This window comes from Girardinichthys multiradiatus, chromosome 2 (genome assembly GCF_021462225.1).
Source record: "Girardinichthys multiradiatus isolate DD_20200921_A chromosome 2, DD_fGirMul_XY1, whole genome shotgun sequence".
Lineage (NCBI taxonomy): Eukaryota > Metazoa > Chordata > Actinopteri > Cyprinodontiformes > Goodeidae > Girardinichthys > Girardinichthys multiradiatus.
In genome coordinates, this window is record NC_061795.1 from 35,224,823 (window position 1) to 35,238,036 (window position 13,214).

Genomic DNA, 13,214 nt, shown 5'->3' on the forward strand with positions numbered 1-13,214 from the left:
CTGTTCTGGTAAAATTGGGTATGCTTACAGCTTAGGTTTTCTGTCTGTCTGTCTGTCTGTCTTTTTTTACATTTTGTATATGGCTATAGTAATCAAAATTGTGTTTTTTTATTACATTTACCTAATTTGTAAATCGATGAATTAAACACAAAAAGTACACCTTAAACACCTCTTTTAACGAGTGTCTTTCTCCTCGGTTTTACTCCAAAACTCGTTTATTATAAAAGACAAACATTGGAATACCAAGCATTGAACTGACATTAAGCACCGATTAATTTAACTGAGCCTCAGGAGCAGAATAAATAAGAAAATTAGGAGTTTAATGGTGCATTAGTTAGGAGGCAGTGGAACATGAACTGAGCTAATTTTTTGAATAGAAAACTACTTCGAAAACTGACTTGTGGGGAATACCAAAGAGGAAAAGGTTGGAACCATGGGAAAAACCTTCTATTAAATCATCTGGGAATGAATTCTTAATAGTTTTTTAGGTTGTTTAATCCTTTTAATATTTATTGTGATTCTATCTTAATGTGGAAGATTCATGCTATTTAACATGACCAATTAGAAAAAGAGATGATAAAAAATAATAGCTGTAGATATGGATAGAGACTAATAAACTAATTAGAATTATTCTTGATTTTCTTTCATCTAGGTTGTTTGAAATTGTAGAGCTCTTATCTCAGATCATCAGATACAATTTTTTACATTTTTCAGCAGTTTAATTTTAAATATGATCAGTATTAGAAACATCTAGATTAAACAATTGTTGTTCCTACATGAAATACTATTTAAGTTATGCATCTATGAAGCCCATGCTTACTTTGTGTCTTCAGAATGAGGCTGGGTCTAAATCATGAGGGACATTTATATTAGAAAAAAAATACAATATTCATTTCATGAGATCAGATGCCTGAACTTTAAACCTCCATGCTTTGGCAAAACTCAGATTATTAATTAATTAATGACTATTTCAATTTAATATACTTTATCAATCCCAAAGGAACAATTAGATTATTAAAAATAATCCCTCAACCACTTCATCTCATTATTCAGTCATCTTTTCAAAATTTGTCTAATAATCCAAAAGGCGGATATTTAATTATGTATGGTGTATATAATATCAGAGATGGTGACTCGAGTCTGCGGGTTAGATCTGAGTCATGTGTAATTTAGAAAACTAAGATTTCACACTTGGTTTGATTCATGCTCTAAAGACTCAAAACTTTACTTGACTGAGATTCCCACTGTGAAATTTGGCTAATTTGTAATCTTCATCTCATGGAAACAGGGGTGAAAGTAAGCTAGTAAGTGTAGATCATTTAAGTAAATGATTGATGTCATCCCCTCTGTGTTACTTCAGTGTACACAAATGAGTAATCTTCAAAGAAACACTGTTCACAGTACTTTTTTTAATTTTTTAACCAAGAATGTTTGTTGGCCATGGGCTGTTAATGACTCATAATGACCTTTTCATGTTAACTGGAGCATCGTAGCAATGACCCCAAGAATGTGTCTCAAACTGAACTGAGTAATAAATGAGTTCAGGTCACAATAAACTCAAGTTACCTCCGACATCTTACTTTCTTGTTAGGCTAGCATCTGTAAATAGATAGTTAAAAGTCCTACTTATCTGATTCATAAAAAAAAATCACATTAGATAGTGTTAAAGTTTGAAAAAAAATAACATGTTACATGTTTTTGTCGTAAAGAATGACAAATTGAATTCATAACCTACAGCAATTCTGAGACTTAAGACTTGACTTGGAAAAAGTATAGTAAACATAACTGTCACATAATACATAAGTGTTGTTAGGTCCAGCCATGGATTACAACATTTAAAGGCCAGTTTGATCTTTTCTGGAATTTTCAGAATAAATCACAATAACCTACTCCTAACTCAGCACAGGAACAGAAGGAGTAACAGTGGACTTCCAGTGACGTCACTGTTTGAAAAAAAAAAACAAACAAAAAAAACACATTCCAACAAACAGACCTCTTTCCATGCGAATCCCTATGGGAACCGAAAAGGAGAGGCACAGCTTGTGTATGTCTCCTTGCTGGCAAGCAGACATAACTCTTCAAACTGGATCCAAGAGTATCATACGATCACGCAATCAAATGCACAAAGTAGGAATTAATTGCTGTTTGTGTATCCAGTATTAATTCACGAACGTGGGTAATTGAGGTGCAAGCGTGACTTGACCTTTTTTTCTTAGGGCTATAGAAGCAAACTGTGTTCGAGAGAGTTCCCAGCAGAGACCCTGTCTCTACAACGCCGAGTGGAGTGGTTTTCCTGGTCTGAAGGAAGGCCAGCGGGACTAAAGCACCGTACTACAGCTACAGATCATTTACATTATGTTTCCCTGAATATTATTTTACTAAACGTGATAACTTACTAAACACCACTAAAGATCATTAACCAAGAAAAGTTGTTGGTCCTCATTCAAAATAATGTTTTCTCAACAATATTTTTTAACATTTCCTTAACAATATTTCCTGAAATATTATTTGTACTAGATGAAGCCAGGTAATTAAACACCATTAAGACCCATTTAAGCAAAAAGGTTCAGTTCTTATTCAAAATAATATGTCCTTAAATATTATTTAAATAGTTCCTTAATAATATTTCTTTAAATATTATTGTACTAAATAAAGGCGGCTAATTAAACACCATTGAGAATTAGTCATCCAAAAATTTGGTTTTATTCAGCAAATCATTCTTTAAAATGTTATTTTATTAAAATAATGTTTTATCTGATCTTGCATTGTGAATGGTTGTTTGAAGGTGTACCAATTGTTGCCTAAGTTAGTTCCAAGACTAAATTAACTTAATTTGCACATTCTTCAAGGTAATCCTTGGTTCGCAGACATAAATAACATTGAAAGATAATGTTGCATCAGTCTTTTGGTCATCGTTTTTAACCATCTTTGATTCACTTGTTTATATTGTACATAGCCCATAGTCTTCCTTATTCTTTCATTGTGCTTCGTAGTCTGTTTGGGTTGTTTTAGCATAGTAAATAGTTTGTTAATTGAAATATGTTTAGCTTTGAGTTGACTTATTTTTGTTAATAAATTCTTGTATTTTAAGAAATTGTGTGAATTCATTCCATGTGTGTGCAGAGTTTTGCTGTTCAATAATGACATAGCTTGGCTCATCCCTTTGCATTTTGTCCTAATACTGCCGGCTTATTGGACTGGTATTCACAGGACAACCCTTAACAGACTGAATTATTACTTAATAAAATATTAATATTAAATAATATATTCATAATCATAAGCACAACTGTGTAAATTATAGTGCAATCAAAGAAAATATGGTGTAAAAGAGCTTTGTTTCAATTTTTTAAACAATGTTGCTGCAGTGGCTGAAAACAAGGATCACACAATACAGAAAAACAGCAATAGTTTATTTTACCCATATTTTGTGTATGAACTACAAACTGGTCTCTATAATCAATCTCCATATCTTTTAAAGGTCATGAAAGAATGCTTACATGAAAATCAATCTCTTATTCTGTTACAGCATATTTCTCTATTTTCACTTTTTGAACAGGTTGTTGGCACATGTAAAATCAAAAATAATAATTAAAAAAGCTTTTTTTCTGATTTTATTCTTAAAATGTATTTTATAGAAATCTACCACTAAAACAGCATTCCCTCTCAGAATCAAAGGGAAAGGACGTTTTTTTAAAAAAGCAATACTGACCAAAAAAATTCAGATATCTTACATGAGACAGCTTGACTAAAATGCAACAGATTAACCATTGAAATTTTCGGACAGCTTTCCTCCAACTAAAAAAAGATGGTAGAACATAGAATTTAATCCTAAATTCCACCTATAAGAACTTAGACAAAACAAGGGCAGACACCTTGGCCAATCTGTGGTATACAAATGTGCCAGACTCTATAAAAGCAAGGGGTGATATGTCTAGCTGGTAAAAATGTGTAGAACTTGAGGATAACCATTTTTTAATTCAGTTGTTTATAATATAACCAAAGCAAGAATTGCCACATAACTGTTGCGTACTGCACCCTAAATCACTTATTTCTTTATGTTTTCAAAGAAACAAATCAGAACTTTTTTGACAGTCTTGGAAAAATAGCCGGTATGTTAGTACTGCCCCTTAATATAATTCATTAATTGACATGGTAGGTGGATGATGGGCTTTGGACTGTGGGGTGACATTGACAAACAAAATACAGATATAATAATTTATAAATATTTAGATAGATTGGAATTCTCAATAGATTTTGATATTGTTATTGTAATGTTGTTACACATATTATTCCCTACAAATGAAGATATTTGTTAAGTCCCAAATCATTAGTACAGCAGATAGTTTTAGGCCTGTACAAATTAATATTCACTATTATGAATCATAGGCTGCACCGGGTGCAGTTGGTAGCACAGTTGTCTTGCAGCAAGATGGTCATGGGTTCTAATTCCGGTCTAGGGGCTTTCTGCATGGAGCTTGAATGTTCCCCCCTTGCATCCCTGTGTTCTCCCAGCTAGTTGGGCTTCGTTCCACAGTCCAAAAACATCACTATAAGATTAATTGGTCTCTCTTAATTTCCCTTAGGAATGTGCATGGTGGTTTTCCTGTGTGTATCTGTGGTGCCCTGTGATATTCTGAAAACCTGTCCAGAGAGTGCCCCTTGCCCAGTGACTGTGGGAGGTAGGCACCAGCCTCCCCCCTTAATCATATACGGATAAGATAAGTGAGTATACACAATGGATGAATGGATGTATGGATTATGACTCCCTGGTTTATCTTGACAGATTTCATATTTTGAGCAAAGAGGCTACATGAGGAGCAGTTTTTTGTCTTTGAGTAAAGCAAAATTAAAAAAGGTCTTTAATGAAGATATAATAGTGCTTCTGTGAGATTGTTTTGTGTACCCACCAGTTGTTTTACTTAGTGGTACTGAACTTTTGTTGCAACATCACTGTGATTTGCTTTATGTTTAGGACTATGACCAATGATGTGTGCTTTAGACAAAAGCAGAGAGTAGGAGCTTCAAAATACATAGACATTTGAACAATTTAGATTTTAACCTTAATCTTATTATTTGATTTTCATACAACTTTTGCATTGTTTTTTTTAAATCAGTGTTACATTTCTTGACACCTCTTTGATTACTACCACCTTTTTCTTGTGTTATCATCAATTAACCAAAATTGGGGGAAACATTTAGTCCATGATTCATAAAGAGAAATACACTTCAAATTCATCTAAGAGTCCAGGGTAGAGATCCACCTTTCAAGTTAATTAAATGTACTATGAACGCATAGATGTCACGTCACTTTAATGTAATCAGAAGAGCCATTGACTAAATGTATCTTGCAATTGAGAAAAAAACAAAACGGTGGACTCGCTAAATGTAAACCTTGGACCATCTGCCTAAACACATTTATTGAGCTTGGCACTATTTTTCACAGTAGGGACTCGTATTCATGGTGTCCTGAATACGAGTGTCTGCAGAATTGTGTCCATGCAAAACCCATGGGCACATCAATTAAAATGTAAATTGTGTTGTCGCTAAGGGAATGGACGAGAGACAGGTGCAACTCTAACATCTGGTTGATGCCTGATCCCACACATTCTGCATGACTGTAAAGCCTCTTGTAGCATAAGCCTTGCCACTCAGGACCAAGCTCTTTGGTTGGCAGAGGCAGAGTGTGAAGCTGGGGCTGCCAAGCATCTCAATGTGAAAATGTGGCACATAGATGACAAGCAATGTGGTCAGACAGCTTTATAAAGGGTTTAAGTTTTTCTTCAGCTCGTGACTGATTCTGACAGTACTCCTGGCAGTGCTGCAGAAGAAGTAACAGGTCCCAGCATGAAAAAAAGTTCTTCAAAGCAATCACCTTAATATGCACCGGAACACAGCATTATAAGGTATATGTGAGGTCAGAATACATCGGAAACATTTCAAGCAATGGAAATTTTGCCAGGACTTATGATCGTCACTGACACTATTCCCATCCTGTTGAATTACAATGGTGTTTCTAAAGTATTTATTAATGCTGCTATGACTTTAATAACTGCAGTAATTCTTAATGCAATCAATGGTATATTTTTTATAAGAATAAAAGGATCTCCCTAAGTAGACATGGATTTGAGTCAAGACAATTTTGAGATTATAAATATAATTGTATTTTGCATACACATTGGGGACAGAAAGACCTTTAGATCAATGACATTTAATTTAAGAGAAAATGAAATCATTAGTAATGAGCCTTTTAAACAGCTTTCATAAACAGGATCTATTCCCCTTTTTCCAGAACCTTTCGTCTTTTGATGACAGAGCAGAGAGTGCCTAATGTATGTGACAGTTCTCATTAAACAATTAATTATGATCAGATTTAATAACTAACATGTTTGTCCTGTCAAGTGCTTTATGCAACCATGTCTTTGACGGTCACACTTTAATCCACTGCTGGAGAAAACCCATAATGTGCTCTAAATTTCCCTCATAGGTGTAGAATATAAGTTACCCATTCAAATCCAAACTGTAATTATACTAAAATACCAGCTAAAAAGTAATGATAATTATTTTTTTTTTCTGAACTGATGTACTGTAAAAGAGTTTAAGCATATTTGTAAACCATTTTTTCACATGAGAGGAGGAAAAAATACCATGTATTAATAGATGGAAAAATTGCAGAATAATTTTTTTTCTTGATTCAACCACAATATTTTTTCTTAAATAAATAACTTCTGTTTTGTAAAGACACTTTTTGAAACAGTAGACATGTTCTAAATCCCAAATTGAATGAAAATCACTGTCCAGTGATTTGCTAAACATGAGTGTGTTCCTCCATGTTTGAGCGACAGTCTTTCAAACCAATTGTCAGTACTGTCCTGTCAGTAATGCCACTGTGTAATGCCAAGTTTTATGAGTTTGTCAAAAGTACTAGATTTGGGTCTCTTGTACATTGTCTTTTGAGGTGGCTCGGATAAGCAAAGGTTCGTGCGCTGAGCTGTGTATGGAATTCATGGCAGAGGCATGGTTGTAGGCAATCTTATAGGTATTGTAGTGGTTGAGCTGCTCATGCTCCAAAGACGGCAGAGTAAGGTGGCCCTCCATGCCTGGGCCCCCTGTGACACAGTCCTCATCCACATTGATGATCTCAATAGTGCGTGTTGGTGCATGGTGATTCTGCTGGTGGTGCTGCTTGCGCATCTTGTAAAAGATGATCAACATGACTGCTGCCATAAGAGTGATTGCGACAAAGCAGCCAATGATGATTTTAGTTGTCTTCATAACTTCATCCAAACCATTAAGTGAGCCCTCTGTTACAGGAATTGTATAAGTCTTTTCTGTTGCACGTGTGGAGAGCGGGGTTCGAACTGTTGTGGTTGTTGTAGAGGTGTGTGAAAGAGTTTCCCATATACCAGCCGAGGGTGTGGGGCCCACTTTTTGTTGAACAGTAGTGGTGAAGCCTTCGTTATGAGGTGTTTCTATTGTTTCTACTGTCACTGTAGTGAAGTAGCTGAAACTGCTGTTTTCTGTAGAGGACACATTCAGTGTGGCTGAGGCTGTTGTGTTACCTGCAGAATTACTAACCATACATGTGTATGTACCTGTGTCCTGCATGGTAACATTAGTGAAATTCAATGTGCCATCATTTAGCACAGAGATTCTGACTTTGTATGCACCATGTGTCATTATTGAACCATTGGGTGTAATCCAACTAACAGAGGTCAATGAGCTAGCTCTACATTTTAACTCTGCGGCACTTCCCTCTGTTACATTTAAGTCTGCAGGAGGCTCCACAATAACAGGAGCATAACAGTGAAAGTAATTCTGGTCCAGCTCACCAATATATCGGCCCTTGTACTGAGTGGGTGAGCTGCAGCGGGCACAGCAGCTGGTGTTTGCTGGTACCATCTCCTTAAGCCACCAACTTAGCCAGAGGATGTCACAGTTGCAATTCCATGGGTTGTGGTGCAAGTGCACCCTCTCCAAGTGATGTAAAGGAGTAAAGAGATCATGGGGCAAAAGCGTAAGGTTATTGTGGGCCAGGTTAAGCTCCACAAGTGACTGAAGGTCATCAAATGAGTTCCTTTCTATGGTCTGGATCTGAGCATGCATCATCCAAAGCTTTTGCAAGTGGATAAGCCCTTTAAATGAACCAGGCCGGATAACAGATAGCTGGTTTCCAGACATTTCAAGTTCATCCAGCTTTACCAAGGGAGTGAGATTGGGAATCTCCTTCAGATTGCACATTCCCAAATTTAGGTAGCGCAGATTACTCAGTCCTTCAAAGGCTCCCTCTGATATGTATGAGAGCCGTTTGAGCTCCCCTAGATCCAACCTTCGTAATGAGGGAACTCTGTTGAAAGCATAAGAAGGAATGCTTTCTATTGGGTTATTTCTAAGCCAAAGCTCCTTTAGTTTAGACAGGTACTCAAATGCCCCGTTTGGGATGGTGGTAAGTCTATTATCAAAAAGCTCCAAGGTATTGAGACTTGCCAGTCCATTGAAAGCCCCTAGCTCAATTTTACGTATGTGGTTTTTGCTCAGCTGCAGAATCTCCAAATGTCTTAGGTGTTTGAAGCTGTCCACCTTAATGACTTGTATGAGATTTTCTTGAAGGTTCAAATAGCGTGTGTTGGTAGAGATGCCATCCGGAACTTCTCGCAAGCTTCTGCGGGTGCAAATAACCTTGCTAAACTGGTTGCTACAGGAGCAAACAGAAGGACAGGTTTGAGCACGCACCAGTCCTGCCACCACCAGCAGCTGGAGGGCTAGAAGCAGCACAAATAAAGGGTCGGACAAGGCCCGGTTCCACCTAGGACCTCGCATCATCTGCTGCTGCTGAGGGGAGGTCATCTTGTTGAACATTCATAATTCATTGACTGGTCTTCCACTCTTTTTCATGAGGATTTGGGCCATCTGAAATGAAACGACAGAAGAGAAATCTGCATTAATTACAATACATAAAGTTCTTAGTATAATGCATGTTAAAGGTTATCACATTTTATTAGTATGTTTTAGATTTACTATAACACACGCACACACACACACACACACACACACACACGCGCATGCATACATACATACATACATACATATATATATTGTATACCGGTCAAAAGCTTTCATTAATTTCTCACTTAATGGGTCTCTTCATTTTCATGACTATTTACATTGTAGATTCTCACCAAAGGCAACAAAACTATGAATGAACTCACATGAAATTATGTAGTGAACAAAAAGTGTGAAATAACTCAACATTTTTATATTTCAGATTCTTCAAAAGCCACCCCTTGCTTTGATTACTGCTTTGCTCTCTTGGCATTCTGTCCATGAGCTTCATGAGGTGGTCACCTGAACTTCTCAAAGGTTCACTGAGAGAAAGCCAAAGGGTAATATTTCAGTCATCTCACAAAGGGCAGCTACTTTGGGGAATCTAAATTATAAAACATATTTAAAGTTTTTAAATTTTTGTTTGCTACATAATTCCATATGTGTTCATTCAAAGTTTTGATCCCTTGAGTGAATCTATGTACAGTGGAAATCAACATCTTTAACATAAAGAAAACCATTAAATCAGAAAGTGGTTCGAAAACCTTTGCCTGGTAGTGTGTATATTGTGTGTATATTGTATACACACACACACACATATACATATATATATACACGTATACACACACAAACACAAAAACACTATCATGGAGATCTGTAAGATTTTTTTAATCTTTGACTTACTATACCTCCAATTTCAAATACAACAAAAATTGTAACATTAAGCATACATTAGTTGCTTTGTTAGCTTTTATTCATCATTATTTGTAGAACTTTAGGTGCTGGAAAGAAGTTAGATGTTGTCCCTCTACTTTAGTTTTCAGACCAAATGTTTTCCCAACATTTAAAATTATTTCTTTATAATCACCTTGTAGTCTGTGTGCAAGCAAATGAGTCCACCCATTTGTTTGGGTAATACTCTGTGTTCATTATATTCATTTATAAAATGAATTTATAAAATGTCTTTATAGTAAATCTGTCTGATGACAGATTTACTATAAAGACATTTTTTTTTTACAAAAGTTTGATATTTTAAGAGAATGTAAGAGGGTTGCACAATTGTGCTTTTGTATAGCTAAATAAGACTTCAGATTGCTAGAATTAATGTTTATGGTTTTGTGTCACCTTATCTCAATTTCACAGAATTTTCAGATCAGTTGCATGTGGTTCAAAATGCAAGTATGTCATTGCATTGGCCTTTTTATTTTTTTATGTTTGTTTGTTTATTTATTTATAACCAGTGTCAAGGATCATTTAAAATTTTGTTTTTAGGCTTCATTCAATATTTGGGCTCTAAGGTGCATACTCTGAATATAATGCCACCTTTTAAAGGTACTGCAACAAACCAACAAGTTATTTCCTTGAATTCTAATTCTAGCTGTGCCTACTTGAAGTATGCATGTTTCGAGCATTTGTTTCTATTGTCAATGTACCTGTTTTCAAAGAAAGAACTATGAATGATGAACTTTTTTTTTTTAAAGAAACCGGTATAGATAATTGATGGAGGTTGCTATAGATATGGCTTGCCAAATAAACATAATCAAAAATACATTATTGTAACCTGTGCCAATACTATGTGCAATTTTATTAATTAATTGTTATTCTTAAACCTCTATTTTCTTCATAAAATAATATTTTTAAATTTAGAATGTGTACATTTGAAAAAAAAAATAGAAAAGTAGTTCTGAATTAAGGATTTCTGTAAAATAAACCAGATTAGGTTTTGAAGTAGTTTACTTTTATTTTATTTATTTGTAGTGTATTTTGTGCTTAATAATGTTACAATAAGACATAACCTCATCAGCTTCTTGCCAAAGGTATGCTATATACTCTTATGAAATTTAATTTCATGTTTTTTTATTTCAATCAGCCATCATATAAGAGGCTTGCTAACATCCAAAAGACAAAAAAACAAAGCAAAAAACAAACAGTTAAAGAGATTATAGCCTATTAATTTTCATGTGTATTAGTACTTTACCAATGCTTTGTTAAAAGATGTGGTGCAGCTGCAGCACATCTTTTAACTTGCAAATACTTACTCAATATTTCCTAGAATTTTAAAACAAACTTTGTCACTGAATACTGGTTAAGTCTATTGAGTTTAATAACTAACAATAGTGAAGAAATATTCCTCCAATGTTTAATATATGTTTTGAACAGAAAACTAGAGCTTATTCTTTTGATGTTTTTGATTAATAAATTTAACCACTAGACTTTACTTAAACAAATATGTAGTTCTTTTTTATTAATATTTTCTCTCATCCAGTATACTTTCACTGAAACATAGACAGTTATTTGACTATCAGTGAAAGTTTAATGTCATAACAAGATAATAATTTGCATTTACCAGGCCTGACATTTTTTTTTTCTCTTTTTCAGAGCATCTACAAATATGTGTGCTGAGGAGAGCAGAAAGCATACTTTCCATCACTTTATGGAATGCCTGTGCTGATAGCATGACAGCTGGCTTTTAAGTTACTGTGCCACTGGATTGCTCTTTTTTATGACTGTGTTTAGGTATGTGTTGCTGAATCTGCAACAGAAAACTCCACTTAAGAACGAACAGGCTATTACTGTAACTGCTGATTAATTGCTAGATTACTGAATCCATTAATTCTTCAATTACAAAATTCAAAGCACCCAAACCCTAGGGTGGAGAAATAAATTGTTTTCATTCAAATAGACAGACAAATGTGACAGGGATCACACACTGAAAATTTAACATTCATATATTTTAGATTCATTGCACACTAACTGAAATATTTCAGGTCTTTTATTGTCTTAATACGGATGATTTTGGCATACAGCTCATGAAAACCCAAAATTCCTATCTCACACAATTAGCATATTATTAAAAGGGTCTCTAAACGAGCTATGAACCTAATCATCTGAATCAACAAGTTAACTCTAAACACCTGCAAAAGATTCCTGAGGCCTTTAAAACTCCCAGCCTGGTTCATCACTCAAAACCCCAATCATGGGTAAGACTGCCGACCTGACTGCTGTCCAGAAGGCCCCTATTGACACCCTCAAGCAAGAGGGTAAGACACAGAAAGAAATTTCTGAATGAATAGGCTGTTCCCAGAGTGCTGTATCAAGGCACCTCAGTGGGAAGTCTGTGGGAAGGAAAAAGTGTGGCAGAAAACGCTGCACAACGAGAAGAGGTGACCGGACCCTGAGGAAGATTGTGGAGAAGGGCCGATTCCAGACCTTGGGGGACCTGCGGAAGCAGTGGACTGAGTCTGGAGTAGAAACATCCAGAGCCACCGTGCACAGGCGTGTGCAGGAAATGGGCTACAGGTGCCGCATTCCCCAGGTCAAGCCACTTTTGAACCAGAAACAGCGGCAGAAGCGCCTGACCTGGGCTACAGAGAAGCAGCACTGGACTGTTGCTCAGTGGTCCAAAGTACTTTTTTCGGATTAAAGCAAATTCTGCATGTCATTCGGAAATCAAGGTGCCAGAGTCTGGAGGAAGATTGGGGAGAAGGAAATGCCAAAATGCCAGAAGTCCAGTGTCAAGTACCCACAGTCAGTGATGGTCTGGGGTGCCTTGTCAGCTGCTGGTGTTGGTCCACTGTGTTTTATCAAGGGCAGGGTCAATGCAGCTAGCTATCAGGAGATTTTGGAGCACTTCATGCTTCCATATGCTGAAAAGCTTTATGGAGATGAAGATTTCATTTTTCAGCACGACCTGGCACCTGCTCACAGTGCCAAAACCACTGGTAAATGGTTTACTGACCATGGTATCACTGTGCTCAATTGGCCTGCCAACTCTCCTGACCTGAACCCCATAGAGAATCTGTGGGATATTGTGAAGAGAACGTTGAGAGACTCAAGACCCAACACTCTGGATGAGCTAAAGGCCGCTATCGAAGCATCCTGGGCCTCCATAAGACCTCAGCAGTGCCACAGGCTGATTGCCTCCATGCCACGCCGCATTGAAGCAGTCATTTCTGCAAAAGGATTACCGACCAAGTATTGAGTGCATAACTGTACATGATTATTTGAAGGTTGACGTTTTTTGTATTAAAAACATTTTTCTTTTATTGGTCGGATGAAATATGCTAATTTTGTGAGATAGGAATTTTGGGTTTTCATGAGCTGTATGCCAAAATCATCCGTATTAAGACAATAAAAGACCTGAAATATTTCAGTTAGTGTGCAATGAATCTAAA

General features: G+C 36.1%; 1 protein-coding gene across 9 annotated transcripts in view; it reads right to left on the bottom strand.

Moving 5' to 3' along the window:
* Window positions 1-3,389: 3,389 nt before the first annotated feature.
* Window positions 3,390-13,214, bottom strand: part of LOC124855429 (leucine-rich repeat-containing protein 4C-like) — a 238,572-nt gene continuing 228,747 nt past the window's right edge. For all 9 annotated transcript variants that reach the window (XM_047345333.1, XM_047345340.1, XM_047345349.1 and 6 more), the window contains one exon: window positions 3,390-8,907. In XM_047345333.1, the coding sequence (XP_047201289.1) occupies window positions 6,922-8,856 (1,935 nt within the window). In that variant the 5' untranslated portion in view covers window positions 8,857-8,907 and the 3' untranslated portion in view covers window positions 3,390-6,921. The remainder of the gene's footprint in view (window positions 8,908-13,214) is intronic.